The sequence below is a fragment of the Triticum aestivum genome, chromosome 5B, assembly GCF_018294505.1.
Source record: "Triticum aestivum cultivar Chinese Spring chromosome 5B, IWGSC CS RefSeq v2.1, whole genome shotgun sequence".
In the NCBI taxonomy this organism is placed as follows: Eukaryota; Viridiplantae; Streptophyta; class Magnoliopsida; order Poales; family Poaceae; genus Triticum; species Triticum aestivum.
In genome coordinates this window covers 235,485,468-235,511,816 of record NC_057807.1, presented here as the reverse complement: position 1 = coordinate 235,511,816, position 26,349 = coordinate 235,485,468, and the positions used below count along the sequence as shown (strand labels likewise).

Sequence of the window (26,349 nt, the reverse complement as noted above, 5' to 3'; positions counted from 1 at the left end):
ATCTGCTAAGAGGCGTCGGGTTTCCAATCCACCCATTCCTTCGCGGGCTCCTGGAGTTCTACGGTCTCCAGTTGCACAACCTTACCCCTGCCTCCGTGCTGCATATCACAGGATACGTCGCCCTTTGTGAATTATTCCTGGGCTGTGAAGCTCACTTCGGGTTATGGAAGAAGTTGTTCTGCCTCGTCCCTCGCAACCAGGGGGAATCCATATGTCAAGTGGGCGGAGCCGAAATATGGCGCGCCGCCGAGACCGGATACCTGTCCGGTACTCCCAAGAAGGCACCTGAAAACTAGCCCTCGGAGTGGTTTTATGTTGATGACGTTCCCCTTCCAGATCCAGTCCGGACGGGCCTCCCTGAGTTCAATAACGCTCCGCCGAAGGCACGCCGAAGTTGGTGCCCTCAAGGCCCCTAAGAGGAGGATACCATAGAAGTACACTTCCTGATGAGCAGGATAAAGATACTGGCCAAGTCAGGGCTGACAATAGTCGAGGTTATAGCAATATGCATAATGCGGGGGGTGCAGCCACTTCAATATTGGGGGAAGCTCATGTGGCACTACAATGGGGAAGATGATGCCACCCGCTGTGGTCATAATGGTCTGGACTCCGCCACTGCTCTGGCGAGAATACTGTCCGATTTGTATAAAGGGTAAGAAGAAGAATTTCTTCATATTAAACCGCGGGATGGATTTTCCATGTACAACCCCCTAGCTGGGTAAGTTGTCACTCTTCCCTCCCCCGCTCCATTCACTCTGGCATCCTTCATCATGATTATTTACTTCGACATATCTGAGCAGGAACTGAGGAGGGCCGTGGAAGGATTCAACAGCCCCTCCCCGCAGCCAGAGGACCCCGGAAGGGCCTTCGATCCAGGACTTGAAGAAGATCTGGATATTACTGTGGATCTTGTCAACGATACATTTTATCAGGCCAGCTGCGATGGCGCCTTGGTGGCTATTATCGCCGACTATCCCGGACTGCTACATGCATCGCATGTAAGCAAAGTTGAAACATTATCCTCTGAGTAGGACTCCTTTCTAATATCACGCCTTATGCATAAAATGTCGTATTTTTATTGAGACTACCATCGGAACGCGGTGCCGAGCCCTTGGGAGCTCGTCGGCAAAGGGCGTCCGGGTCCGGCGGGCTTAAGAGGAAGGCGGTTAGGGCCGAAACGCCGTTACAAAGGTATGGTAAAAACCTGCTCTGTGCTTATTGTGTTTGAAATGTGACAGCGTCCTTTGTGTTCTGGCAGGAAGAGGAGTCGCCGGACTATATCCGGAGATCCTGCCGATCACACCTCCACCAGCCAGATTCCAGAACCAGCTTCGAGAGAGGAGGCCAATGCGGGGCCGATGCCGAATTGTCCTCCGACAGAGGATGCGGATATGCTCTCCGCCACAAATTCGGAAGTGGAGAGTGCCATGAATCACCGGCGCCGACGGGCCATACTTCAGCATAACATCTTTTTCGAAGAGGCATTTAATGCTTTCAATTCGGGAGACACATATATTCGGGCTGCTCAAGGCGGACTCGCCCGAGCGACAGACTAGTATGCCAAAGATATACGGGTAAGGGAATTTGATAAGCATGTATAGCAATAGCCCCTGAGACTTGAAGCGGTTGGAACAACTGATTTAAGGATCATTTTATGCACAGGTCCTTGTAGAGAAGAATACCCAATTGTCTCAAGAGCTGGAGGAGTGCAAGACCCAGCTGAGGGCCGCGGTTGCCAAACTAGAGGAATCCTAGAAGACCCCATCTGGTAAGATTTGTCTTAATAGAGAAATTTGAAAGGAATATACCAGTTAATAATTGGCTTGCTTCATAAGTCTGATAGAAAATTCTGCAGACAATCCTGGGGAGAATCCGGAGACCATAAGAGATAGCGAGTCACATCTCCAAAGGCAGTTAAAAGCTAGCGAGTGTGTTCTTACGCAAGTTAGGCGGGAGAAGAACGATCTTCAAGATGACAATGTCTAGCTGGGCGTCGAATTAGGAGATGTTCATGCTCAGCTGGCGGACTCTGTGAAGGAGAACAGAAGGCTTCATCGCGGCATTTACGGTAAGTGCCTAGACGAACTACAGCACAGCTCGACGAGGAAGCATATTGAAAGAGTTTTATATCTGTAGGTATGTTGACGGGCCGTCCTAAAGAGGAGATGCCCGCGTTCGCAGGTGATTTACTGCAAGACCTCTCACAGCTGCACGAGCGAGCTCGACAGGTGATGCAGGGTATTTCCCAGGCCTTGTGGCCATCCACTTCCCTGTCGAAAGGCATGGGTGAGCTCCTGGATATGCTCCAAGGAGCACGACGAAGCTTCCGATTGTGGAAGGTGTCATCCTGCCGACAAGGTGCAAGGGAAGCCTGGGCCATGGCGAAGATGCGCTACACCAAGCTTAACCCGAACCATATGGCCGAAGTCGAACCGGCGGGGCCAGATGGGCAAGAAATTCCCGTGAGTCTGGTGTATGACCAGGTAGCGTTAGCCGTAAAGTATTTCCAACAGGATTGCAAGCTAGATGGCATGTTGGACGGTATAGAGGAAGAATATAGTCAGTCCAAGTGACTATGTAATTCAATGGACATATGTAGTCCCTAGCCGGATTAAAAATCATTTGTCATGGCGGGCCTTTTTGCTTCAGCCCCTGGATCAGACAGTCCGGGGTGTATCCGAATACCCGCTCAGTTATGCAAAATCGAGGTATGCGTGGAAACCAGGCATAGGCTTCATAAGTGCTTGAACAGACAAGTACCCAACTAGTTATGTTATATTACATGGGTAGTAAGAAACATCTTCCAGGGAGAATAGTTCCGTTAGGGGTTCCTTTCCCTGGGTTCGCATGCATCAATGTACATGTCCGGACTGCGAATCAGAAACGCAGGATACAAAACTTCTAGGGATTCATGTTGTAATAAACGAAAGAAACATCTTTTGTTCACCGACCGAATATTCCCTTAAGAACGCTAGCTTTCGGTTCACCCAGTCTGAGGTACACATCCGGCTGAACCGGCAGTAACAATCGCAGATGTGCTCCCCTTATGCCCTAGCCGGATTAACGGGAACGTAGGGCATAAACACAAGAGCCAGGCAACCCAGCATGGCCACATCTTAAGTCATATCGATGCATATAATGGTGAAGAAAAGGCACATATGGAAAAAGAATGCATATGTGATAGGCAAGAAGCCATGAAAGTAATTATATTTAGCTTCCGTATAGGAAGCCCCCAGGTATGATTTACACACATAGTGCGGCCGGAGTGATCCGAGCATCCGCACTGTATTGAGTACTTTGTGTGAAGAAGGGAAAAAGGGTGAGAAAGGAGAAAAAAGAGGGGGAGGAGCATAATGAAAAGAGCGGGGGTAAGGAGACGAACACTGAGTTCAGCGCTAGGCGTAGAATCTCCGGAGTCTGGCCGCGTTCCATGGGTTCGGCTCTAGTCTGTTATCGGATGCATTACGCAGGCGGTACGCCCCTCTGGTGAGAACTTTATCAATAATGAAGGGACCCTCCCACTTAGGTTTGAGCTTGTCCTTCTTCTTCTCCGGTAGGCGTAGAACGATTTCGCCAATATTATAAGTTTTGGCCCGCACTTCTCTGCTTTGATATCATCGAGCCTGTTGTTGATAGAATGCGAAACGGGCTTTGGCGACATCGCGCTCCTCCTCTAGGGCATCTAAGTTGTCCTGCTGATCTAACTCAGCTTCCTTCTCTTCGTACAGGCGCACGCGAGGTGAGTCGTGTATTATGTCACAGGGTAGTACTGCTTCTGCGCCGTACAACATAAAAAATGGTGTGTATCCGGTGGTGCGATTCGGCATGGTCCGCAGCCCCTAGAGTACGTAGTCGAGCCCCTCGACCCAGTGCGTGTCCGATTCTGTCAAGGACCGCACTAGTCTGGGTTTGATGCCGCTCATAATGAGACCGTTTGCACGTTCGACCTGACCGTTTGTTTGGAGATGGTAGATGGAGGCGTAATCAAGCTTAATGCCCATGTTGCCGCACCATGTTTTCACTTCATCGGCTATGAAGTTTGAGCCATTATTAGTGATGATGCTGTGGGGGACGCCGTAACAGTGTATAACCCCTGATATGAAGTCTATCACTGGTCCAGATTCGGCCATTTTAACTGGTTTGGCTTCTATCCATTTGGTGAATTTGTCCACCATGACCAATAAGTATTTTTTCTTATGGCTTTCCCCTTTAAGGGGTCCGACCATATCCAGCCCCCAGACCGCGAAGGGCCAAGTAATGGGGATTGTTTGGAGAGCGGTAGGGGGCATATGGCTCTGATTGGCAAAAAGCTGGCAACTGACGTAGTGCGGGACAAGGTCCTGTGTGTCTGCTCGGGCTGTCGGCCAATAACTTGTACGGAAGGCCTTGCGGACAAGTGCCCGAGCCGCAGCGTGGTGCCCGCCGAGTCCGGCATGGATTTCAGCCAAGAGCTGCCGCCCTTCCTCTTCGGAGATGCATCTTTGGAGCACTCCAGTCGCACTTTTCTTATAGAGTTCTCCCTCATGGACTTTGTAGGCCTTGGAGCGCCGCACAATACAACATGCTTCGCTTTGGTCCTTCGGGGAGCTCCTGCCTATTTAGGTAGGCCAAGAAAGGCTCGATCCAAGAGGCGATTACAGCCATGATTTCGTGGGCCGAAGGTGTTATTTCGGTGGCGGAGCCTCCGATTACGTCAGATGGTTCGGAATCTGGGGTTGTATTCGGATCTGGGCTAGTGTTGCCGGACTCCCCTTCCCATACCACGGATGGTTTGAACAACTTTTCCAGGAATATGTTAGGTGGGACTGGGTCGCGTTTAGCGCCGATACGGGCGATGATATCCGCCGCTTGATTGTTTTCTCGAGCCACATGGTGGAATTCGAGCCCCTCGAACCGAGCTGACATTTTGAGGACGGCATTATGGTAGGCCGCTATTTTCAGAACCTTGGCATCAAAATCTCCATTTATTTGTGATATTGCGAGGTTTGAATCCCCGCGCACCTCCAGGCGTTGAATGTCCATAGAGACTGCCATCCGAAGACCATGCAACAGAGCCTCGTATTTGGTTGCGTTGTTGGAGTCTGTGTATAATATTTGGAGTACGTATTGGACCGTGTCTCCGGTGGGGGAAGTCAGGACTACACCCGCTCCCAATCCGGCCAGCATTTTAGAGCCGTCGAAGTGCATGATCCAGCTGGAGTACGTGCCATACTCTTTAGGGAGTTCGGCTTCTGTCCATTCAGTGACGAAGTCGGCCAATACTTGCGACTTAATGGCCCTCCGAGGTTTGTATGTTATGTCGAATGGAAGGAACTCGATGGCCCATTTAGCAATCCGCCCCGTGGCATCGCGGTTGTTTATTATGTCGTTTAGTGGTACTTTGGAGGCCACCGTAATCGAACACTCTTGAAAGTAGTGTCGTAGCTTCCGGGATGCCATGAAGACCACGTACGCTATCTTTTGATAGTGTGGGTATCGGGATTTGCATGGAGTGAGGACAGTGGACACATAATATATCGGCTTTTGGAGCGGGAACTTGTATCCGTCTGCTTCTCATTTGACGACGAGCACTGCACTAACAACCTGATGTGTCGCAGCTATGTATAGTAGCATAGGTTCGCCAATATTTGGTGCTATCAGGACTGGATTACTGGCCAATAAGGTCTTTATTTCATCCAGTCCGGCCGCGGCTGCATCCGTCCACACAAAGTGTTCGGTGCGTCGAAGAAGGCGGTAAAGGGGTGGTGCCTTTTCTCCTAATCAGGAGATAAAGCGGCTTAAGGCAGCCACACATCCAGCTAGTTTCTGGATATGCTTGAGGTCTGTTAGGATAGCCAACTGCGATAGAGCTCAGATTATTGCCGGACTTGCTTCAATTCCTCTATTGGAAACAATGAAGCCGAGCAACTTCCCGGAGGGTACGCCGAAAACACATTTTTCCGGGTTTAGCTTGATGTCGTATGTTCGGAGGTTATCGAACGTAAGCCTCAAGTCGTCTATTAGGGTTTCGACGTGTCTTGTTTTTATGACCACATCGTCCACATATGCCTCCACTGTTTTGCCGGTTTGCTTCTCCAGGCATGTTTGAATCATGCGTTGATAGGTTGCGCCGGCATTTTTAAGCCCGAAAGGCATAGTGTTGAAGCAGAAAGGGCCATATGGTGTTATGAAGGCCGCTGCGGTTTGGTCGGAGACATAGTGAATCGTGTCCTACGGTGGCGTCTATCATTTGGTCGATGCGAGGGAGGGGGAAGGGATCCTTGGGGCAAGCCTTGTTGAGGTCTTTGAAATCCACGCATAGGCGCCAGGATTTGTCCTTCTTTGGTACCATTACCAGGTTTGCTAGCCAATCCGGATGCTTGATATCTCTGATGAATTCGGCCTCAAGTAGCTTGGCTAGCTCTTCTCCCATGGCCTGCCGTTTGGGCTGAGAAGTGCCTAAGAGTCTGTTTGACTGGCTTGTATCCTTTCAGTATATTGAGGCTATGTTCGGCCAGCCTGCGTGGGATGCCCGGCATGTCTGAAGGATGCCAGGCGAAAATGTCCCAATTCTTGCATAGGAATTCTCGTAGTGCGGCATCCATTGTCGGGCTCAACTGTGTCCCGATGGAAGCTGTCTTCATGGGGTCCGTTGGATGGACCTGGAATTTGACTATCTCGTCTGCGGGTTTAAATGATGTGGACTTGGGTCGTTTGTCGAGTATCACGTCGTCCCTGTCCACTGTGGCACGCAGTGTTGTTAGTTCTTTGGCTGCTAGGGCTTCGGATAATGCTTCCAGGGCTAGTGCTGCAGTTTTATTTTCGGCGCGGAGTGCGACGTCCGGATCAGTGGCTAGAGTGATGATTCCATTGGGTCCCGGCATTTTAAGCTTCATGTACCCGTAATGGGGTATAGCTTGAAAGCTTGTGAATGCGTCCCGCCCTAAAAGTGTTTGGTATCCGCTGCTGAAAGGAGCCACTTGGAATGTGATTTCTTTGGACCTATAATTCTCCGGGGTGCCGAATACCACATTGTGTGTGATTTTTCCCGCACACCGTGCCTCCCGACTAGGGATGATTCCCCTGAAGGTTGTGCCGCTCTACTCAATGCGGCTTTTATCAATTTCCATCTTGCTGAGTGTTTCTTCATATATCAAGTTTAATCCACTTCCGCCATCCATGAGTACTTTAGTGAGCTGAAAGTCGTCCACGATTGGGCTAAGGACCAAAGCGGCAGGTGCCCGGACTGTCTGGAATTGGGGTTCTTCACTGGCACTGAAAGTTATAGCAATATCGTTCCACGGATTTATTTTTGCCACGTGGCAGATTTCAGCGAGATTTCGATGAGCTCGCTTGCGCCTATTATTTGAGGTGAAAGTCTCGAAGACTGTCAATACCGCATTGTTGTCTTCGGCGGGACATTGCTCTGCTTTATTTACAAGAAGATCCTCGCCACTTTTTGCTACCAGCCGGAGTATCCAACATGCTCTAAGGCTATGCGTTGGCTTAGTATCGGGCGTGCTATGAATTTTGCATGGCCCATTGAGCCATTCTTCCAATACGGTTCCACGTCCTGGAGTGGACTTTGGCTTTTTGGGAATTGGATCGGGTAACTTGGGAGAGTTTGCCCTTTTAGCTCGGAGGGAGGGTTTAGTGAGAGACGGATTATCCCAAAAGTCTATTTGGATTTTTCAGGTACTTTCCATCGCACAGTACTTCTGTACTATGGCTGCTAAGTTGGTAAAGTGTACTATATCACGGCGACTTATAGCATTAAGGATCCCTTTGCTCGTGCAATTTTTGCAAAAAAGTGAGATTGCGTCTTCTTCGCGATAGTCCTTGACCTTGTTTATCACAAGGAGGAATCTGGCCCAGTAGCGATGTACTGTCTCTTGTGGCTCTTGTCTGATATGGGAGAGATGGCTTAAGTCTGGGCGGGTGGGCATAGTTGAATCCGGATTCTATTCCGATCTAGCGCCCAGGGGCAAAGGAGCTTCCGGGCTTGACAGCTCGGGCTCCGGGATGTTGCTTGATTTTTCCGGCCCGTTGCCCGATTCTAAGTTCGGGGTCTGGGTCGTGTCCTCCCGCGAATGGGTATCCGGCTCAGAGAGCTCGGTGGTCCGGACATAGTTTGTCCTCAGAATAGAGGGATAATCCATATGTGGCTCTTCCACTACCGCTATCTCGTGGGTGGCCGGTGGGGATTTAACTCTGTTCGAAAAGGCAGTGCCTAGGAGGCGCTTAGGCACGCCTAGGCACTAGGCAGTGGCCAAACTCCTCGCCTTGGGCATAAATGGAGGTCTAGGCAGGGCAAGCAAGAAATTGCCTACCCAAAAAAGAAATCATGCCACATACTGCACTGATATGCCAAATGGGTTATATTCCAATGGATGTAGATGGTAATTAACTTATTTATATGCCCTTAACTAATATCAACACACATATAATAATCACAAATACACTACGAGTAAAAACTATATTACCGCCTAGGCACCGCCTAGGCACTAGGCGATGGCCAACCGCCTCGCTTACGCCTACCGCTTTTTCCAACCTTGGGATTTAATATCCCTTTGGTCGGGTTTAAGCCCAATCCGGTCATAGTCTGTGGCGACTCCCAAAGCGGCGATGCGATCCAAGAGCTCATTAAGGGAGGAGAGCTTCATTGGATCCATTTGTTCGGCGAGTTCCGAATTGATGTGGAGGCTATTTGTGATAACCCGAGAGGTCATCATCGGCGCGGCAGCCGATCGGGCAGCCATGACGAAGCCACCTAGTCGGAGAGTTTGGCCTACAGCCAGTGCTCCCCCAGAGGTGCACGAGACGGGCCATCGAGCCTTGCAGCGACGACATAAAGGAACTCTCACTGAAAGCACCAATGTCGGTGTCAAAACCGGCGGATCTCGGGTAGGGGGGTCCCGATCTGTGCGTCTAAGGCTAATGGTAACAGGAGGCAAGGGACACGATGTTTTACCTAGGTTCGGGCCCTCTCGATGGAGGTAAAACCCTACTTCCTGCTTGATTGATCTTGATGATATGAGTATTACAAGAGTTGATCTGCCACGAGATCGTAGAGGCTAAACCCTAGAAGCTAGCCTATGATGATTATATTTGTCCCTAAGGACTAAACCCTCCGGTTTATATAGACATCGGAGGGGGCTAGGGTTTACACAGAGTCGGTTACAAAGAAGGAAATCTAATTTCCGTATCGCCAAGCTTGTCTTCCACGCAAAGGAGAGTCCCATCCGGACACGGGACGAAGTCTTGAGTCTTGTATCTTCACGGCCCAACAGTCCAGCCAAAGTATATAGTCCGGCTGGCCGGATACCCCCTAATCCAGGACTCCCTCAATGGGATCTTGTATTATGGAACGAGAAAGAGACTTGCCAGTAATGAGATTGAACTAGGTTGGAGATACCGACGATCGAATCTCGGGCAAGTAACATATCACCGGACAAAGGGAATTGCATATGGGATTGAATGAATCCTTGACATCGTGGTTCAACCGATCAAGATCTTCGTTGAATATGTAGTGGGTATCCAGGTCCTGATATTGGTTATTGACTGGAGAGGAGTCTCGGTCAGGTCTACAAATTCCCGAACTAGTAGGGTCGCACGCTTAACGTTCAATAGCGCTAGGGTAGTATTGAGATATTAATAGTGGAAAGTACGAAGGTTTTTTGGAGTCCCAGATGGGATCCGGGACATCACGAGGAGCTCTGGAATGGTCCAGAGGTAAAGATTTATATATGGAAAGTTGTTGTCGGGGTTCCGGAAAAAGTTTGATTTTTTGGTATTGTACCGGGAAGCTTCTAGAAGGTTTCGGAGGACTTCGGAGGGGCCCGAAAGTCCGTAAAGGGATCCACCATGTCCCATATAGTAGCATGGGCTGTAGGGGGCTCCCTGGTCGTATTGCGCCAGGCGCACCAGCCCCTACAAGGCCCATGTGCCTGGGGAAGGGACACCCTAAGGGAGAGGGCCCTCCACTTGGCTTGGAGGGCACTTCCCGCTTGGTTGCTGCCACCCTGCCTTGGGATGGGGGCTAGGGATGGTGAGCCCCTCCCTCAACCCTATATATAGTGGGGAGGTGCAGGGGGCAGGGAACCCCTCCACGCTTGCCCCGTCTCCCTCCTGTTACTCCTCCTCCACGTTCCGTCAGTGCTTGGCAAAACCCTGCCGAAATTCCGGTGTCACCACCACCACACCATCATGTTGGTTCAGATCTCATCTACCTCCTCTCCCTGACTTGCTGGATCAACAAGGAGAGGACGTTGATGATCCAAACGTGTGCTAAACTCGGAGGTGTCATCCGTTCGGCACTACATCAGATTGGAACGCGATTGGATCGTGAAGAGTATGACTACATCAACCGTGTTACGACGCTAATGTTTTCGGTCTACAAGGGTATGTAGACATACTCCCCTCTTGTTGCTATACATCTTCTAGATTAGATCTTGGGTGTTTGGCAGGATTTTTTTTCTTATTTTCACGCAACGTTCCCCATCAGTTAATTGCAAGGATCAAGTGTTATAATGGTAAACAGATAAACAAAAACACAAAAATAAAAGAATAGTAAATAAATTGTAGCAAGGTGTTTTTGAATTTTAATATATTGTAAAGGTAGACCTGGAGCCATAGTTCTCACTAGAGGCTTCTCTCTCTAACAAAAATCAAATGGTGGGTAAACAAATTATTGTTGGGCAATTGATAGAAAAGCGCATAATTATGACGATATTCAAGGCAATGATCATGTATATAGGCATCACGTATGAAACAAGTAGACCGACTCCTGTCTGCATCTACTACTATTACTCCACCCATCGACCTCTATACAGCATGCATCTAGAGTATTAAGTTCATAAGAAACGGAGTAACTTCTTAAGCAAGATGACATGATGTAGACAAAGTAAATCAAACCAATATGAATAAACCCCATCATTTTCCCCTTAATGGCAACAATAAAATACATGTCTTGTCGCCTTATGTCACTGGGATATAGATCACCGCAAGATTGAATCCATTACAAAGCAGCTCTCCCATTGCAAGTAAATCAATCTAGTTGGCCAAACCAAACAGATAGACCGGAGAGAAATACAAAGATATAACAATCATGCATATAAGAATTCAGAAAAGACTCACATAATAATCATGAATAATCTTATCATAAACCCACAATTCATCGGATCCCAACAAACACACCACAAAAGAAGATTACATCGAATAGATCTCCAAGAACATCCAGGAGAACATTATATTAAAGATCAAAGAGAGATAGAAGAAGCCATCTAGCTACTAGCTATGGACTCGTAGGTTTGTGGTAAACTACTCACACATCATTGAAAGGGCAGCAAGGTTGATATAGAAGCCCTCCATGATCAATTCCCCCTCCGGTAGAGTACCAAAAAAGGCCTCCAGATGGGATCGCGGAAGAACAGAAACTTGCGGCGGTGGAAAAAGTATTTTGGGTAGCTCTCTGATGTATTTGTAATATTTGGGAATTTATAGAGGTGAAATTAGGTCAAGAGGTGCCACGAGGTGCCCACAAGCCTGGGGGGCGCCTACCGAGCTTGTCGCTCCCTCATGTCTCTTCAGGTCTTCTCCCGAACCTTCTAGGGTCCCTTCTGGTCCAGAAAAAAATAATCTAAAGTTTGTTTTCACCTTTTGGACTCTGTTTGATATCAATTTCTGAAAAGCCAAAAATAAGCAAAAAAAAAACAACAACTGGCACTGGGCACTAGGTTAATAGGTTAGTCCTAAAAAATTATATATAATTGCATATAATTGGATATAAAACATCCAAGATTGATCTATAATAGCATGGAACAATAAAAAATTGTAGATACGTTGGAGACGTGGGGGTCGATCTGGAGCTTAAACTGTCCTGCCAAGGTCAATTGTTTTCTCTGGCGAACTATGTTAGGATCGCTACCATGTCGGGTGACTTTGTCTAACAGACATATAGAAGTCAATGGACAATGTCCTACATGCGGTATAGCAACGGAGGATACCAAGCAGTTGTTATTCACTTGTGTAGAAGCTAAAGAGGTATGCACGTTACTGGGTTTGGACTTTGCTATTCATAAAGCATGCATTGTGGATCATGCGGGAGAATTTGTGCTAGAATATTTATTGCTACAACCACCTGAAGAATGTCTTTTCCTCGGTATGGGAAATTCAACAGAAGTAATTGCTATTGGTTCCTGGTTTTATGGTGGGAGAGGTGAAAGTTAGTGCATAATGAAAAGGTCCAGGAGCTAAGTTCACAACAATGGCAATCAGAGGTGTGCATGCGTAGTTATAGATATTTTATTTCCTCTTTCCTCTTAATCTGGTTTTAATGGGTGATTATTTGCAATTCAGATCGCCGCCGTTATGAAAGAAAAACGGACCGTGCACTATAGATTAAGTTTGCACCAAAAGAATATTATGAAAATATTAATAGCTGAAAATAACATTATATTTAATTTCTACACATTTTTTAATCAAATTTCATATATAACATGTTAAAATCAGAGTTACTGTTTAAAAGATATGGATAATTTTGTTTTAGATAAACTATAGATTGATTAACCGAAAAGTTGAGGGTTTTATGTTAAAACAAACAAACGATTTAGCTGACTTAACTATGGACGGTGGGTTGATTATGTGAAACGGGGTTTTCTAAGAAAATGCAAAGAAAAGGTCCAGTTGTGACTTAAATATGTACTGCGGGTTAATCTACATAAAATAGAGGGTTTTTTGTTTGTAAAATGACACGGCGGTGACAAGGCAAGCATTCTGGGCTTTATTACTCTAGGTCACAATAAAGAACGGCCACATACGGTACATCTCTGTCTTTTTTAAGAAACAACTCTGACTTTATTGATACTCATAACAATTACAGATACGCTGGTTTGGATCTAAGATCCAAGAAAATACAAAGTAACTCATATGACTAAGAATTACAACGAAACCTCTTGTAAACATCTTCTTTGCGGTATCAATCTCTATTCAAAGAAATACTTCAAAGACTTTGGTAAAGAGGCTTTAATTAGACTGGTGTAACGATGTTGTCACTCTTTCACCCGCACGAACATTATCAATAATGAATTTTGAAAGTGCATTGAGTCACCTAATAATAGGAGTGTAGGCCGTCGAATCACTATATTTTCATCATGGTGTCGATTTCACCTCCAGAAAAAATCAAACCAACAACAAAAATTTGACACAACAACACAAATTCATTAGATCCGAATAATCAAATCCGCGAGGACAGAAAATTCTCGAACCTCATGCCACTGCCAAAAAGAACGAGAGAAAATTTATTCTACAAAACTATGGTGATCACTAAATATTGACGAAGAACATAGAGATCTTGAAGGTCCGATGTCTGCCACCTCTCAGAGCAACTCTAGCAGACCCCGCATCCGCCCCCGACCCGCAAAATAACCGCCAGCGGGTACGGGTCGGAAATCCTGCCCGACCAGACCCCGCATTCCCGCCCCGGCCCACAAAAAATTTTGGGGGCGCGGCAAATTCTCCGCCCCAACCCGGGAAAACGCGGGTCCCCCCCCCCTCGGCTGCGATGCCCTGCATCGGAGAGAAGCAGTTGGCGGGAGGGACATTTCAGCCCACGCGCTTTCCCCCTCCTTCCGCCGCCGTCCGCCCTTTGCTTCCGCCCGCCCGCAGCCGGCGATTCCGGTCATATCTGCGGGCGGAATCGCGCCCCGGGGCCATCCCACACCCCCCGTGCCGAGGGCTGCACCGTCCCTCTGAATCCGGCGAGAAGAGCCGCCCCCCGTCGCCGCCGCCGCCGGGGATCGACCATCGTCGAGCGCACCCCTCGTCGCCGCCTAGGATAAGCCACCACCGGTTAGTCCCTTTTTTGTGATTTTTGCGAGCTGCGTAGTAGATTGACGCGCCGGTGTGCGTGTAAATGGAGTTGACCCCGTGTGAGAAGTTCTTGCTATCCGATTCGGACGACTCGGATGTTGAGAGCATGCTTGCGAACTTCCGTCAGCAAACATTAGTCATGGCTCTTGCCGTGAAGGAGCATGAAGACGAGCACCGGAAGAGGAGGCGAGGATTGACTGTCGGTCGTTTGTGCATTCCTCGGAATCGCCATCTTGGGAACGAGATGTTGATGCAAGACTATTTCACGGAGAATCCTACATATCCTCCGCACCTCTTCCGGAGAAGGTACCGAATGCGTTGATCCCTCTTTGTGAAAATTGTTGAAGCTTGCGAGGCAAATTGCCAGTATTTTACTCAAAGAAGAAATGTCGTGGGCTTAAAGGGATTTAGTGCATATCAAAAAATCTCCGCAGCTATGCGGGTGATTGCATATGGCGTTCCGGCTGAGTATGTCGATGAGTATCTTCGCATTGGTGAAGATAGCACAATTGAGTCTGTGCGTAGATTTGCGAAAGTGATCATTCGTGTCTTCGGTCCTGAGTATCTTCGGGCACCCAATGAAGATGACACAAAGAAATTGATGGCATCAAATGAGAGAAGAGGTTGGCCTGGCATGCTAGGTAGCATTGATTGTATGCATTGGAATTGGAAAAATTGCCCCAAGGCTTGGCAATGAATATATTGTGGCAAGTTTCTTGATGCAACAATTGTGCTAGAGGCCGTAGCATCCGAGGATTTATGGATTTGCATTGCTTTTTTGGTATGCCGGGCACTCTCAATGATATCAATGTGTTGCAACGGTCTCATTTGTTTGCTAGGCTTGCTAGTGGTGATGCTCCTGCTTGCAACTACACTATCAATGGGCATGGATACACAAAGGGGTACTATCTTGCAGATGGTATATACCCTTCTTGGTGCACATTTGTCAAGAGCATCAAAGAACCCAAAAAAAAATGTGAATTTGCAAGGGTGCAAGAGGCAGCCCCAAAAGACATTGAAAGAGCATTTGGTGTTTTGCAATCTAGGTTTGCCATTGTCCGTGGTCCTGCTCGTTTTTGGGATAAAAACCCTTGAAGAACATAATGACATGATGTGTTATCCTGCACAATATGATTCTTGAAGATGAGAGAGGATTGAACTTAGAATTCTTTTACGACAATGTGGGTAGCCGTGTCAAACCAGCAAGAGACCCAAACCGCATTAGAGCTTTTCTTCAGACTTACAAGGAGATTGAAAATGCAGACACCCACTTTCAACTTCAGAAAGATCTCATTGAACACCATTGGCAAAGGGCTAGACAGTGACTTATTTTTGTATTCATTTGTATTTGTATTCATGACAAATTTTGTATTGCACTATTTAAGTTTGCTAGTGTTATTTGAATAATTATTTGTAATGCGGATGATTATTGTATTATGTTTGATTGGAATAATTCAGTTTGTTTTTTATTGTTGAATTATGTTGTATTTGATATTTGTGGGATGATGATATGCGGGATGCAGCAGCGCAAAGAGCAGACCCCGCAAAGCCGACCCGTAAAAAAAAATATTTCGTTAATATACTTTTTTATGGATCCGTTTGGGGGGTCTGCATCTGTGTCAGCCCAAACCGACCCGCGAAAGCTGTTTTGCGCGAACTGCAAACGCGTTTTGCGAGCCGGCGGAATGCGGGGTCGGCTAGAGTTGCTCTCAGCGCCAAGGTGGCAGCTGAAAGCGAGGGGACAAAAATTCGAAGACGATACGAGGAACCCTGGTTAGCCCCTTGAGGCTGATCATAGTGGTGAGTAACTTAGACTAGTAACATGCATGTGTCACTAGTCTATGTTACTACCTCTATAGTGCATACTCCCTCCTTTCCGGTTTATAAGGCTCAATTCAAAAATCTCACCAACCAAGATAGATGGTGAGTGGTGGAATATTTTTTGTAGTTTGCAAAAGCACTCAATTAATGCTCTTGTTTTTCTCAAAAAAGTATGTTTACCAATGCATTAATTGCAATGCATGCATGCATAAATTACATGCATTGGTCATTTTTCTCTTAATACTTGCATGCAATGATTTAATGCATCTTGGAATCTGAACATGTGATGAGAAACAACCAAATTGAGCCTTATAAAATGGAAAAACTAAAATTTTGAGATAAGCCCTATAAACCGAAAAGGAGGGAGTAGTATCATAGATTAGTATCATGTGTGGTCTCATTTATTGCCAGCATGACACATAGTAGCATCATATTTATTATGTTACGGTATCTACCTATGTTACTATAACCATCTATCTTTTTTTTAATTGCCTACAACATAAATATATTTATGAGTCCCAGATACATGATACTAGTTATGTTACCCACTATGACCAGCCTGAGCGCGAGGGTTCGCATCTCTATCAAGCTGCACGGTTTCACTTTGAACCAAAGTTTGTGCCAGCCCTCGTGGCCCAAGGCTAGGCAGCATCTGGTAGGGCATGGGCCGCCGGCCCGATAGTTGCCGCTACTCTGCTCTGCTTGTGGCATGCGCCGTCTCCCGCCGACGCTCGCCGTCCACCTGCCGCCATGCCCCACGCCCGCGGCTACTCCACCCGCCACCGCCGCCGACGTCAACGTCGCGACGGTGCTCGACCTCATCGAGCGCGCCATCTCCGTGGGCGACGTCCGCCGCCTCGGCCGTGCCGCGCACGCGCTCCTCGTAAAGACGGCGCTCAACCATCACACCCTCCTCTCCAACCGCCTCATCGAGCTCTACGCCACGCTAAACTCCCCGGCGGCCTCCCGCGCAGCCTTCGAAGAACTCCCGTACAGGAATGCCCATTCCTACAACAACCTCCTGGCCGCGCTTTCACGCGGCCCCGCCACCCTCCCCGACGCCCTCCACCTGCTCGACGCGATGCCTGCCCCCTCTCGCAATGTAGTATCCTACAACACCGTCATCTCGGCCCTCGCGCGGCACGGCCGGCAAGGGGAAGCGCTCCGTGTGTTCGCCCGGTTGGCCAGGGACAGGTGCCTGGGGCCGGAGGTGGCCGTCGACCGTTTTGCAGTGGTCAGCGTGGCGAGCGCGTGCGCTGGGATGGGAGCCGTGAGGCCACTCCGAGAGATGCACGGCGCGGTAGTGGTGTCGGGGGTGGAGGTGACGGTCATTATGGCCAATGCAATGGTGGATGCCTTTAGCAAGGCCGGGAGGATGGAGGACGCCAGGACGTTGTTCAATCAGATGAGCATCCGGGACACGGTCTCTTGGACATCGATGATTGCAGGGTACTGCCGTGCAAAGAGGCTCGATGAGGCAGTCCGGGTATTTCACATGATGCCGGAGCAGGACACAATTGCATGGACGGCACTCATCTCTGGGCACGAGCAGAATGGCGAGGAGGATGCCGCTCTGGAACTTTTTCGACAGATGCTGGTTCAGGGGATGGCACCAACACCGTTTGCTTTGGTGTCGTCTCTTGGTGCATGCGCCAAGCTCGGGCTTGTTATTCGAGGGAAGGAAGTGCATGGTTTCATGTTGCGCCGCTGCATCGGTTCAGACCCTTTCAACATTTTCATCCACAATGCCCTCATTGACATGTACTCCAAGTGCGGTGACATGGCGACTGCCATGTTAGTGTTTGCATGGATGCCTGAACGGGACTTCATCTCCTGGAACTCCATGGTGACAGGGTTCTCGCACAATGGCCAGGGGAAGCAGTCACTTGCTGTGTTCAAAAGGATGCTTGAAGCTGAAGTGCAGCCAACCTATGTTACTTTTCTTGCTGTCCTAACGGCTTGCAGTCATGCCGGTCTAGTCTCTGATGGCCGTCAGATTCTTGAATCAATGAAGTACCATGGTGTTGAACCAAGGGCTGAACACTATGCCTCCTTCATAGATGCTCTTGGTCGGAACCATCAACTGGAAGAAGCAAGCGAGTTCATCAAAGGTTTGTCATCCAGGATTGGTCCAGGTACAACTGGGTCGTGGGGGGCGCTTCTTGGCGCATGCCGTGTTCACGGCAATATTGAGATTGCAGAGAAAGTGGCGGAGTCCCTTTTTCAGTTGGAGCCTGGAAACAGCGGTCGGTATGTCATGTTGTCAAACATTTACGCAGCGGCAGGTCAGTGGGATGATGCCCGCCGTATCAGGGGGATTATGAAGGAGAAGGGTCTGAGGAAGGACCAAGCTTGCAGTTGGATCGAGGTGCGGAATGCGAAGCACATGTTTGTTGCTGATGACACGTCTCACTGTGAGGCAAATGAGATATATGGGACGCTGGACAAACTTTTTGATCATATGCGTGTTGTAGTGGATCCTGTTGAAGACCAGCTTACGCTGTGCTGAGAGTGTCATGCCTTTCCAAAGAATCATCAGAACAAGAATGCTACACGAAGCATGCCAGTATATGTTCACTGTTCTGCCTTCAGCGTCTTTGAAATGGCAGAGTGTTCCAGTTTCTGAGGCATGAGGCCGCAAAGGAACTTCAGAGCCTAATTTCTTTGCACAGTACTTGAGGCAGCAATCTCAGGAGAACCAGTATGATTTGATCCATTTAAATAGCCCTACCCACCGCTTCAGCATACAACTAAACACCACTAACAACGCATGGAAGTGTGTGTGTTATATGCCAGCAATCCGTATACAGTTCAGTATCTACTAAGTTGTTGGATATCTGTTTGACTTATTTCTGCAGAAAAAGGGATATGTATTCATTGAAGTAGAAGTGAGCTAGGACTTCTGCCAACAATGGTTATATTTTCTCGTCACTTCTACTGATCCTGACTCGAATTATGATTATATAGTTTGGACAAGTCGGTGTTGCCTACATCGTGGATCATTGTTACTCTGTGCAAGTCAATTTTCCTGACAAACAGGTGAGTTACACTATGTTTGAAACTACTTCTGCGAAGCCTTTTGCTCAGATAAATCCACTGAGAGCCAAAGGGTATTTCCCGTGTTATCCTAGGAAGTGCCATGTGAGATAAATGATGAGGTGGAGAGAGAAGCCAGAAAAAAGGCTTACCTTCTCTTAATTAAGGGATGATCTCTTAGCAACCATATCTCTAACCACATATTTAGGTATAGACTAGTTACTAGAGATATAATGAATAATCCATTATACATCGTATTTTTATTGCCTTCTCTAGATTACATGACAGGTTTAAAATAAAACTGACTTATCAACCATTATACATGCCCAAAATTAATCTCTGTTTGATGAATCGCGATCGCCAAGAAGGGTGAGGCTTGGCATTACTGACACATAGCAAACTAGAACACGTGTGAAATAATGGAAAAAAAGCTTATTAACAACGATTATATGCCATCAATAATTAAGTTTATATTGTCTCGTTTGATTTCCAAGACTATCTTCACCTTGTCTTACATGGATGCATGCACCTACCTAACAAGACAACCTGAAGATAACCCCTATCTCAAAACTACTAGCAAATCTAGCCAACTATGATCTCTGTTTTCCTATGTGAATATATAAATATATACATACACACATGCATATTTTCTTCTGCTTATTATCCAATTTGCATTTTCTCCAGCAAGCTCCCAAAATCGCCAGTTAATATCTTCTGCTAATAGAATAAATCACCGCTGCCTTCAGGTATGCTGTGCAAGGCAGGCCGCCACCCTCTGCAGCAACCGATCTCCTCCTGCTGCTGATCTTCCGATCCCCTTCGCATGAGAGCCACCATGTCGTCCAGGGAGACGGCCTGGTCGTCCTTGCCCAGCATCCGCCTGAGCTCCTGCTTGCTGATGACCAGCTTCACCCTCATGACGGCGCCAGGGTCAGCGGCGGCGGAAGGCGCCTTCATGTCGGAGGGGAACAAACGATGCAGCTGCCCCAAGTCGCCCACCTGGACGTCGTTGAGGTGTTGCTTCTGCGCCCGGAGCTCGTCGTCGGGGTCTGAGCCGGAGACGCGTGCCGGGGCGCCCTTAGAGAGGGGTGGCGGGAGCACCTTGAGGATCTCGCCGTCGACGACGCTCATCACCTTGATCTCCTTTCTGTCTTGGATCACCAGGCAGTTCCCCATGGCCGACGATGAGCTGAGCTGCGAGCAGATTGGTGGTGAGCTACGAGGGACGCACGCGCAGTGGAAAGATCACAATTCGCAAGTGCTCGTGTGCCAGTGTGTGTAAGTGGGGGGTTGGACGGACCAGTGGAGTGCTCTATTTAAAGAAGTGATGGTTGAGAATGTCCAAATATTTAAGATCTTATTTCACGAATGCCATTTCTCTACTTACTTTCATTTTTGTGACAAATTCTCTTTCTGCCTTTTAATAAAGCGGCCTTGGACCTTGGCCTACCTTTAAGTGGAGTGAAGTTGCCTCCTCGGTACAACAACAAGCTATAACCATTACAAGAGCGAGCGCACTTGCCCTACTTCCTCCGTTTCAGTTTACAAGTCCTACGTGTATATCTAGGTTGTCAATTTTATCACCTAATATAAACTATATAACACAAAAATTATAGCGTTTGAAAATAGAACATCTGAAGTTTATATTCGTATATTTTTTTTGTAATATATGACTTGTATTAGGTTGGTCAAATTAACGACCTAGGGGTACGCGCACGCCCTGTAAACTGAGAGAGCGCACTTTCATGAGAAATGCTACAGTTACAAACAATTCTCATTGTTTATGGGTTGAAGTTTATGGACAGATGTGGCGCCATCTGCTTGGCCCGATGGAAGTCACGGGGTCCCACATAATATATAGACATGAAAAGCACCGATTTTTTTTCCTTAAACAGTTAAACTTTGTAACACAGTCAGTCTCAATTTAAATCGAGCCTTGAACTGTTCGCTAATTTATGTGGCATATCCCTCTCTTCATGGATACCTAGAGTGACTACACGCTGGACATGATGGTAGTTGCCCTGTATCATAATCATACGCTGACTATCGATTGTTAACACCAAATTATCACAAATTGTACAGAATAATTTCTTGGGAATACATATTTCTGGGACAAATGGGGTTCTAAATGCTTGCTGGAAGGGAACTGAAGTCGGCGATAACAACAACCTACCAAGAGAGCCGTTTTGGAGGCCGAGCTATATGGAGGCTTTTATTTTTGAAAAGTTCAAATTCAAACTTTTATGGTTCAAAAAATTCTGAAAAAAATATGTGTGTATGTAAGGATGTAACTCACATGTGTGTAAAAATTCATGATGAAATACCTTGAGTTGCGACCTATACAAAAAAGACAAATTCATGGCTTGGGAGGATGAACATGTGTTAAACAGCCCCAGATTTGTCTTTTTTGCACAGCCCTCGTTTGAATATATTTTAAACTGAAAATTTACACACAGGTGTATTAAGCCTTAATGTCTATTTGTATTTGTTTTCAGAATTTTAAATAATGTAAAAATATGAATTTTGATGAAATTTCAAATTTGAATTTGGAGGCCTCACTAGAGGCCGAGCTCCAAATGGGATTTCTGCAACCTACCATATGTGTTGTAAGTAAGAGGTGAGAACACATTAGCATGCATGCACGCGGGGCCCAACACTTTGGGCGCAGGCCTAATCCATGTTGTAATTGTGCTATCTTTTATACTCACTCTGTTTCTAAATATAAGTCACTTTAGATATTTCAATAAGGACTACATACAAATGTATATAGACGCATTTTATAGTGTAGATTCACTCATTTTGCTTCATACGTAGTTCGTATTGGAATCTCTAAAGGGGCTTATATTTAGAAACGGAGGGAGTAGAATGTAGTGGAGCTAAGAATCATTTGCATGTTGCCAACTTTGCAAAACATGAAACATCATCCCGAAATTTTGTGCGCGTGTAGTGGCGATAATTATGGGGTACAGGCTGAAAGCAATCTCACTCTATTAGCGCTATATGATGATGATACCAAATTGTCACCACTACCAACCTATGAAAACATCAATTGCACCATACCGTTTTATGTTTCATTAATAAGTAACTCTCAATTAATCGGTGATTCTTCTGTATGCCTAAACGTGCACCTTTGTTGTGTTATGCGTGTTCCTTTACATGGTCTACATAGGTAGGTTTTGGAAACTATTAAATTGCAACATTTATGATAATCTCTACATGAGTATAAAACACGTGTTCGGTTATCTTTTGAAAGTACATGGCCTTTCATCGTCTCGAGTATGACCATAATTATCATAAAATCAAATTTTACAATTAGTGCCATTAATTGGCAAAATTCTAGCCCATGGCTTGGTCGTGTCAACTTAATTATGTAAAACCCTCAAAAGAAGAGATTATAATAAAGTAACATAAAAATTTCTGATGACATGAATTCACATGCGCACAAGCAAAAATTATAATTTTCTTTGTACAAAGTTAAGTTCAGTTTTCATAACATGGTAAGCCTTTTCTTGCTTTGTTTTCATTTATTGTATTGTAAGAATATAAACCCAAATGAGCGAGTATGGTACATAGCGTTAAGCTGGTACATGTCGTATATACAGGAATTTGGAGACCCAACTCTTGGAGGGCATGTTGAGCTTCAATCAAGGCCAGATCTTGGGACTTGTTTTTGTCTTCGTCTCATCTACGTGATCGATGGCGTCTTACAAAGGGAACGGCGTCACCGCGTGTTTCTGTTCTCTGGTTTCTTCTCCGTCTGACGAGGCTCAGTCATATGTGGCTCCGTCGGGGACTTGAGAGGTTTGTATCCCCTTCCTTGCTCTATCCGGAGATGGGATTATCTTCTACCCCTTCTCGGTGCCAGCTTCTTCGTGACGGCGATTTGCTCACATTTTGGTCGGTGGTGTCTTCTGGTTTATATAGATGGCTTCCCAGCAGTCGCTTCTTTAAGGTTGCTCTGATAAGGTGGCAACAAGCTTTGCCCATGGCTAGTGGAGGAGCTTGAAACCCATCCTTGGGCGGGCTGGGTGGGCCAAACGAAAGGAAACAGCCTGTGAGCTGGTGTTTCAAGGTCCAGAAGAAAAAAATAGTGTACAAACTGCAGAAACTTGGGCGGGCCACGGCCTATTCAGCCTTGCCGTGGCTCCGCCAGTGCCCACGGCGTACTGCTGGTGGATGTAGAAGGAAATATGGTGTTGATTTCATCAAGGACTTGCTTGTGATTTCATATTCTTTTAATGGTGTTCTTGTAAGGGATGTTTTTATCTAATACACTGCGAAAATGGAAACACTAAAAAAGAAGTGATTCACGTTTATTTAATTTCTTCATGCAATCTATAATTGTTAGATTTAGCATGAGAACTACTGTATTTTCTTAATATCATACTAGTGCAAAATTTGTAAGAAGAAAGGCGTCCACACCACATTATCGCACGGCCGGCTAGAGTGTTTGAGCAAGCATGAGCCGTTTTTCTCGTTGGCACGACGTAAGCAGGAGATCGAATCTAGCGCAAGACAACAAAAGCGCGTCCATCACATCAAGTAGCCATCAGCACATTCCCAAGCCCCACTACGACCCTCCTTTCTGTCATCTTTCCCCGCACTTTTCTTCGTCTGCACATTTTATCTCTCTAGTGCGCACTATGGGACCTTTTTCGCAGTAACATGGGGATTTTGTTATCATCACGGACGGACAAAATAAAGTGATATGGGCACTGACTTGCTCAGTCAAAACCATACCTTAGAAGACCAATTCAAAACCTCTAGAGAGTGGGTAATTAAGCACGTCGAGTGTGTCTAAGCAGACGTACCTGCAATTAATGATGTAAAAGAGAGTTGCAATATCATACTCCCTCTGTCCCATAATGTAGGATGTTTTTTTGACACTACTACATTATGGGACGGAGGGAGCAGTACATAGCACATGAAAAGAGAAGAAAAACTTAATTTCGCGTAAATCCAAGCGACAACTTTGTATTGAGATTCTACAAATGAACAAATAAAGTGTCACACTGTTGCATTGGGGAATTATTATTGTACTAAACTGGTATCATGTGCATTGTGCCCCATTAATTTAGGCAACACACATTGTATATTGCATAAAACCAGAACAAATATTTTTTTGAATTGTTTATATGACACACTTTTGTCGTATCATTTTTTAATCTGATAACGACATTTTTTGTACAATGAATGGATATTCGTCCTACCAAAGCAATTTCTATTGGAGTACTACAGATGCATATCATGCATTTCTTTTTGCTACTAGCACCTACTTAACCCATGAGTGTGGATTTTTGGAGCACGGGTGCATCGGATCACTTTATTTTGAATAGTTCAAAAATCACATTTAAAAGTATTAAAAAATGGAAAACAATTTAGCATGTTCATATGCATGTATATTACACGTAAAATTTGGTGATGAAATAAATAAACCTGTGAGATACATAAAAATGAAAAAACAATGATTGCTAATTAGCGAACAATATATGCACTGTTTATCATTTTCAAAATAATGATATGTCATATTTGTGTAGCTCACGTATAGTTACTTGTATCATCATCAAAATCACCAGTGGCTTATTTCTTGAGTGTGAATTTTTGGAGCATTGGTGCATTGGAGCACTTTATTTTAAATAGTTCAAAAATCATATGCACGACCATCTAAGCATGGGCGACCTCTGCCGGTCGAAATGGAGTTTGGCACCCGAGGAGCGTCATATCCACATCCCGGCCTCCTCATCCTCTGATCTCATGTTTCAATTGCTTTCCAATTTTTTGTGCATCATTTTTGGGCCATCAGAAAAAAGCCACAACAGTCACGATGCCCCAAAACCTTCTCTCTCATACCCTATAATCCTTTTTACATTGCTATAAGTTTTACTACATCAATCTACTATTGAAGGTGCTCTTATAGCCGAAGATGCTCTATTATATGTACATACTACTCGACGTGATGTAGGGCATTATATTATCTCACGAACAGACCCAATGAGAGTTTCCTTTCTTTTTTTGCGGAAAACCATTATATTATCTGACTCCTGCTCCAAGTCGATCTTATTAGGTTGAGATATTTGCAAACTCGTGACTGCGTCAAAGTAACTAGATCATGTGTTGCCATTAAAAAACTATGTTTTCTATATCTAGGGCGCACTAATCTTGTTGAAAAGAATATTAGACTTGGTGGAGCATATTCTTAGCCCCTACTAGCTAGTAGTACTCCACTAGACTAGTGGACTGGTAGCAGATTAGACATGGCTTACGACCATACTTAATTTCCACGTAGAAAATGACTCCTAATTACTAGCGGCGCTAAGAAAGAGCGCTCCTACCCAGCCGCCGCTAGGGTTTTTTCTGCCTCCCAACGGCGCTGACGTCGGTCTGCCTCGTCTCCTGTGGTGTTAGGGCCCTGTAGATGTGGTGGATACCGGTCTTTGCCAGTGGGAGGGCTTCATTTTTTTATGCTCTTCTGAGTTTTCTTAGGGTTTGTGTCCTGCTCAGAGAGACGAGGCGACGGTTGCTCTCCCTGTCTAGCCCTTGTCTTGGTGGTGCTTCTAGCATTATCGGAGGGCGTGTGGAGGTTTGTCTCCGGCGGATCTCGCGAGATTCGGTCGTCGTTTGTCTTGGATGGATCCACATGGATGCGGTATTTGTTCGTCTATGTTCGCGTGTCGACAGGTTGGTTCCTCTTGATCTAAGTTTCTCTTCAATGGTGGCAGTTACTATTTTGATGTGCTGGTCCTATAGGGTATTAGCACGACGACTTTCCGATTGTCTACTAAAACAAGTTTTTCCCGGCTCCAGTAAGGGAGGGGCGATGACGATGTCGCGTCTTTGGCTCGCTTCAGTGCTTGTAGTCGTCGTTAGGTGGTCTACAGATCTTGATGTAATTTTTATTATTTCTATTATTCGTATTATCATGTGTGATGATGAATAGGTTGGAAGTTTTATCAAAAAAAGGACGACGATAACTGCCACACGTGTGGGCGTTAAAGGGTCTGGCCATACGTTTTGTGTAGTGTCTAAGAGGACCAGCCCACACGCCTATGTGTGGGCAAAACAATTAGCGCCCACATGCCTCTTTTTTTTCTTGCGATCCCTCTCACACGCCTACGTGTGGGTAAAATGAATAACTGCCACACGACCTCTCTCTGCCACCTACCTCACGGTCCCGCACGCCCCGCGTGACAGTCAGCACGCGTCCCCGCAGTTGCCATGGTCCAGACCCTCTTCAATGTTTGTTTAACTGTTGTTGCCATGTTGCTGAATGTGACGCCCGGATAATCATGCTACAATAATCTCATGTTAATGGTGCCATGTCACCTCGGTCACTGTAGTTAATCTCGGGTTGATTCGAAAACGTTTCAAATTCAAATTCAAACTAATATCAAACGACAAAGTTTTCAAAATATTAAACTAAAATGTTCGGGGTGTGCAGTTAAATGCCTGGGTAATTATAATAAAGCTAACACATTTTATAAAATTCCTAGATAATTTAAAATGATTTAAAACAGAAAGAAGACAAATAAAAGGAAAAGAAACTACAAAACAGAAAACAAACAGAAAAGATGATGAGAGAAAGGCCCCCCGGGGCACCGGCCCAACTGGGCAAAGGCCCAGCCGGCCCACTTCCTCTCCTTAACC

The 26,349-nt window shown here is 46.2% G+C and overlaps 2 protein-coding genes across 2 annotated transcripts; one reads left to right on the top strand and one right to left on the bottom strand.

Moving 5' to 3' along the window:
* Positions 1 to 16,297: 16,297 nt before the first annotated feature.
* Positions 16,298 to 19,686, top strand: LOC123111144 (pentatricopeptide repeat-containing protein At2g13600). The gene is made up of 2 exons (XM_044531834.1): positions 16,298 to 18,708; positions 19,452 to 19,686. Exon 1 carries the CDS (start codon positions 16,379 to 16,381, stop codon positions 18,176 to 18,178), a length of 1,800 nt encoding a protein of 599 aa, XP_044387769.1. The 5' UTR covers positions 16,298 to 16,378; the 3' UTR covers positions 18,179 to 18,708; positions 19,452 to 19,686.
* On the bottom strand, positions 19,156 to 19,977 carry LOC123111145 (uncharacterized). Its single transcript, XM_044531835.1, has one exon. It carries the CDS (start codon positions 19,879 to 19,881, stop codon positions 19,423 to 19,425), a length of 459 nt encoding a protein of 152 aa, XP_044387770.1. The 5' UTR covers positions 19,882 to 19,977; the 3' UTR covers positions 19,156 to 19,422.
* Positions 19,978 to 26,349: the final 6,372 nt, after the last annotated feature.

Coding starts and splice junctions, on each gene's coding strand:
- LOC123111144 (XM_044531834.1), top strand. CDS start 16,379: ATGCGCCGTCTCCCGCCGACGCTCGCCGTCCACCTGCCGCCATGCCCC.
- LOC123111145 (XM_044531835.1), bottom strand. CDS start 19,881: ATGGGGAACTGCCTGGTGATCCAAGACAGAAAGGAGATCAAGGTGATG.